The 5,639-nt window shown below is 36.0% G+C and overlaps 1 protein-coding gene across 1 annotated transcript; it reads left to right on the forward strand.

The window, feature by feature from the left end:
* Positions 1–3,343: 3,343 nt before the first annotated feature.
* On the forward strand, positions 3,344–5,166 carry LOC126620957 (berberine bridge enzyme-like 8). Its single transcript, XM_050289294.1, has one exon. The coding sequence runs from the start codon at positions 3,375–3,377 to the stop codon at positions 5,001–5,003; it is 1,629 nt and encodes a 542-aa protein (XP_050145251.1). The 5' UTR covers positions 3,344–3,374; the 3' UTR covers positions 5,004–5,166.
* Positions 5,167–5,639: the final 473 nt, after the last annotated feature.

A 5,639-nucleotide genomic window follows, 5' to 3' on the forward strand; every position in this document is an offset into this window, starting at 1 on the left:
TTGCGGAAAGAAGTTGCATGGTGGAAAATTCCATTTCATACTATTTTCAGTATGTCTATATAAAGTTTGATGGAAGGGAGTCTGTGGCTACTTTTATTGAAAAATAACGCGGAGGATGCAGCCATTTCGGCAGCCACAAAGATTATTTCGTCCTCACCACAAACACAAAAGAGTTTATCCACAAAAATGAGGATTTGCGTCTCCACATACTCCACTCCATCGTGCATGGCCACATATCACATTAAATCAAATTTATGGGTTATCTAGTGATGTCTGCATGCTCTCATGTATACGTACCTTGATATCAAAATAAAAAGAGCAATAAGTCAACGAGGGTTAGTCGAGTTGGTAAAGATCGTTTCGCTAGATCAAGGTCTAAGTTTGAGTTCCGTTGCCAGCAAATTTTCTTGATAGGCAATATGTAAAAACTAAAATATGAGCTAAAACTCATTCTGTAAGTTCACAAAGAGACTTATTGCATGCCTTGACCTTGGGATGGGATAACATCCCCTATCCCCAAACTTTTCTTAACAAAAAAAAAAAAAAATAGTAAGAGCAATAAAAGGTTTTATTATTATTTTCTTTTGCGTGTATTGTCAACTAGCTTCCAGAAATAATGCACAGCAGTTTGAAATTCAATTTACACGCAATAATATTTGAGATGTTCCCTGGTGATCTTCATTCTTTATAAAAAAAAAAATAGAAAACAAAATACTAATTAGCAGAAAGTAGTCTCGAACTTGAGTGTAAGACATGTTTACCAATTCAACCAGAGGACTTAGATTTTCATTTTTTTAATTTGATCGAATATAGGGATTGAATTATTTACTAATAATTCATTTATATTTTATTTTGAGAATTTTTATTTAGCAATTAAGCATGGTTTGATTTTATTTTGCGTGACGCAGCGTTTGAGTTTTAAGCAACGTGTCTCACTTAGTATTATTCTCTCATTAGCATAAGTTGACATGAACCCAGATTAATCATTTAATAATATTTCCGAGCTCCAAAGGATTCTTCTAGCCTGGTCAGTGATAATATATTTGACTTTTATCTAGTTTATGGTTTGTTTGACTATTTTGCTGTGCTTTTTTTTTTTTTTTTTTCTGACGGTCTAAAAGATTCACATATGCATTTCAGCCTTCTTTGGCCACACGCGTAACTTCCACACCAGCAACAAGTTTAGAACCCAAGACCTTCGATTTTTAGTTTGAAAAACGTTTTAAAATCAGTCATTTATCATTAGACCATCCGTTCGGATTATTATTTTGTTGTGCTTTGACTGATGCAAAACTCTCTTGGCAGCGCAGATTTTGCATTAATTAATAAGTGGAAAACGGATAACGTTGGTGACATATATCGTAGTTATCTGCCTAACGATCTGGTTTAGTTGATAGATTCTTGATCACAAAAAGTAATGGAAATAAGCGAGTATAACATCGTAACGTAATCATATACGTACTTGATCAGATGTAGAGTTTGACCGCTATAGCTGTGCAAGTACGTGTTTGACTGCTATTTGATTTTTTTTATGTTACATTTTGATGAATCGATGTACGCGATCCATGTGATTTTTTAAGAAGAAATTGTAATAATAATTTCTTAACTTTAATTGAGACGGAGCAATGTTTTTTCAATTAAAAATTCATGATGAACCACGTGTTGGAACTTCCGTCAAAATAAGCCACGTGTCGCGCATGTAAGGTTGAATCAAAGGACAAATATGAAAAACAAAATAAAAAAAATTGTAGCAATTGTCGCTTAACTTTAACATGTTGGAGTAATAGTTCATCAACTTTAACCTAATTGGAGCATGGTCCTCCAACTTTAACCTAATTGTAGCAACGATTCTTCTACCATGACTCATTTTGACGGAAATTCTGACAGAGTTGACGAAAATGACCATAACTGCACATATTGATGAGTTAAGGGTTAATGATGACAAATCCCAGCAAGTGAATGTGTATGTAAGCACTCGTCTTCGAATGGTGATTATATGAAGGAAAGGATCTGGACCTTCCACTCTTGTCCTTATGGCTGTGTTTTTATTGTAGCAGTAGGAAAAACCAAGATGGATATTCATCCAAGACAATGGAAAAGCAACAAAAAATAAAGACAGTTAAACTTGGAGTTTCCATCAAAAGCCAAAGGAAACTGCACAAATCTGCACAGCCCCAAGCTAGGTCCTTACCATGAAATCTAACCCTTCCGCATGCTACTTAGGCCATCTTCAACCGAAGAAGGATTAAAGGGCTATGTTTAGCCTTATAGTTCTGCAAGAAATTATATTTTAATGAACAGTGTCAGCCCATATTTTATACTATCACCAACCGAAGGGGCCAAAGGGCCATAGGCTAAACATAACCCTTTGACAAAAAACCATCTCTAACCAAGGGGGGGGGGGGCAAAGGGCCATAGGCCAAACATAATTTATTATTTTAATTGAATAGTTAATTAAATTAAACTACCATATTAAAATAAAAGTTTCCGACATATTAAAAGATTATTGAAAGAGGTGGCCATTTGAAAATTATTGAAAAAATTAAAAGAAAGATTATTGGAAGAGAATAGAATGTGAAGAATTGAAATAAAATGAGGTAAGATAGTATGAAATGGTTAAAAGTATGTGAGAAATGGTGTAGGAAAAAAAATTCATCCAAAAAAATAAAAATAAAGTGGGCTGGGCTCATCGGGTTGGCTTGTTGGCTGGAAATGGCCAGCCCACTGGCCTGATTTGGTGGTTTTGGCCCGGTAGGGCCCACAAGTTCTTTGGCCTAACCCTCAGTTGGAGACGGTTTTTATGTCATTTCGAACTATTTTTAGCCTTATAACCCTTTGGCCTGGTCGGTTGGAGATGACCTTAATTATTTTCCTCCAAATTACAAAAGCATGTAAAAACATATAATATTGCATATATGTAGATGTAGTTGCAAGTTATAAGAATGAGGATCCTCTCCGGATCCTCTTTGTGAGGATCCTAAGATTCTCAAATCGTGTTCGTTCATTATACATCGTGCGGTTAGAAATCATTTTAAATACTTTTATTTAAAATTAAATATGAATAGTATCTGATGAAAACTAACCGTATAATGTACGATTAACAAACATGATTTGAGAATTTTTAGGATCCTCATTCAAGTTATACAACCTTAATTTTGTACTAACATGATCATAGAAATAATTTAATTTTTATTTTTTGCTTTGAATTTTCTACAGACGACAGGTCAAAATGGGGGAGGTGACGTGCATAATTCCTAATCTATTCTTAATTTGGGAAATTGTCTCGGTCAAAACCATATCCATTATAAATACCAACCTACATCTAGAGATAGGTCATATACATACAAACGAAAAACAATTTCCATTCAAAATATATGCTACAAATGGCAATTCCAAGGCTTCCACATATCTTTCAGCTTTCAGTTCTTTTGGTTCTATCTACTTCATGGGCAACTTCAGCTTCAGCTGATCCTGAGAACTTTGTTCATTGCCTTCTAAACCATTCCCAACCTTCTCACCCAATTGCCCCAGCAATTTACTCTCCCAACAATGCTTCCTACTCATCCGTTTTGGAATCTTACATCCGAAACCTCCGATTCAACACATCTACAACCCGAAAACCCTTCCTCATCCTCACTGCATTGCATGAGTCCCACGTGCAAATATCCGTTGTTTGTGCCCAGATCCATAACTTGCAAATGAAGATTAGAAGTGGAGGCCATGATTACGAGGGTGTATCGTACGTGGCTGAAGTTCCATTCTTCATCCTCGACATGTTTAATCTTCGGTCCATCCACGTAGACATCAAATCCGAGACTGCATGGGTCCAGGCTGGGGCTACTCTTGGTGAAGTTTACTATAGAATTGCCGAGAAAAGCAAAACCCATGGCTTTCCCGCTGGTGTTTGCCCTACAGTTGGCGTTGGAGGCCACTTCAGTGGCGGTGGATATGGTAATATGATGAGAAAGTACGGCTTGTCAGTTGACAACATAGTTGATGCACAACTTGTGAATGTGCATGGTGAACTTCTCGACCGAAAATCAATGGGAGAAGACCTTTTTTGGGCCATTACAGGAGGCGGAGGAGCCAGCTTTGGAGTTGTGATCGCGTATAAAATTAATCTTGTACGAGTTCCAGAAATAGTTACTGTTTTCAGGGTTTCGAGAACCCTGGAACAAAATGCGACAGACATTGTCTACCGTTGGCAATATATCGCGGATAAACTTGACGATGACTTGTTCATCAGGCTTACCATGGATGTTGTAAATGGTACTAGTTCAAATAGTAGTGGAGAAAACAATAAGACTCTTAGGGCTTCATTTATTGCCATGTTTCTCGGAGACTCTGAGAGGCTCCTTTCAATCATGAACAAGAGCTTCCCTGAATTGGGTTTGAAGCAATCTGATTGCGCCGAAATGAGCTGGGCTCAATCTGTGCTTTTCTGGACGAGCTTCCCAACTGGGACATCTACTGAAGCTTTGCTTTCTAGAACACCTCAAGTGCTTACACGCTTGAAAAGAAAATCAGACTACGTCAAAAAACCAATTCCAAAAACTGGTTTGAAGTGGATTTTTCAGAAAATGATTGAGCTTGAGGCACCAATGTTGACCTTTAACCCCTACGGCGGAAAAATGAGTGAGATATCGGCGTCGGCAACTCCGTTTCCTCATAGAGCTGGGAATCTTTGGAAGGTTCAGTATGCAACAAACTGGGACATACTGGGGACCGAGGCATCAGATCATTATATTGAATTGACAAGAAAGCTCCACATGTACATGACTCCTTTTGTTTCCAAAAATCCAAGGGAAGCCTTTTACAACTACAAGGATCTTGACATTGGGATCAACCATAATGCTAATGGCATGTCAAGCTATTTGGAGGGGAGAGTTTATGGCATTAAGTACTTCAAGCATAACTTTGATAGGTTGGTGAATGTGAAGACCAAGGTCGATCCTGGTAATTTCTTTAGGAATGAACAAAGTATCCCAACTCTTCCACTCTAAAGAGGAAATAGTTATAACTAGCATTGTGATTGATTGGTCATTGTTTAGCTTGTTTGTTATATTTTTTTTATGTATATCTTTAATATTGTTTGTAAAATAAAAAATTGTACTCTATGTTTTAATCAGCCAAAGAAATAAAAAAGAAGAAAGATATTGCTTCCAATATTGCAATTTGTTAGTACTTAATTATTACAAGTTTCAATAAAAATGTCTCCAAAAATTGAAAAATTAGTAGATTTTTTGGGGTTTCACTTTTCTATCTTCTTGTTAAAAAATTTACATGTTCATTTAAAGACATTCCGTCATACAAATTTAGGGGGGCTAATTAGCTTTTTCTAATTTGCTTTTATCAACATGTTGTAAAGTTGAAGGCAATATTAATAGTGATTAGTAATGTAGATAAGTAAATTGTAATTAAATTATAGAACTTAGACACAACAACAGTTGCAATTAGATTATAAATACTTCCAATAATCTAGAAATAAGTACCACTAAACTAAAATGATCACATGCAGCTTTCTGCAACCTTACAAAATGCCAACTAGAGTTACAACCATTGAAGGATGATTTGTCATATATATATTATTCATATTCATAACTTTTATTGGCTTATTATATTAACACTCCACACATTGT

This window comes from Malus sylvestris, chromosome 5 (assembly GCF_916048215.2).
Source record: "Malus sylvestris chromosome 5, drMalSylv7.2, whole genome shotgun sequence".
NCBI classification, from domain to species: Eukaryota; Viridiplantae; Streptophyta; class Magnoliopsida; order Rosales; family Rosaceae; genus Malus; species Malus sylvestris.

What these genes read in the sequence shown, in the direction of transcription:
- LOC126620957 (XM_050289294.1), top strand. Translation starts at nt 3,375, where the DNA reads ATGCTACAAATGGCAATTCCAAGGCTTCCACATATCTTTCAGCTTTCA.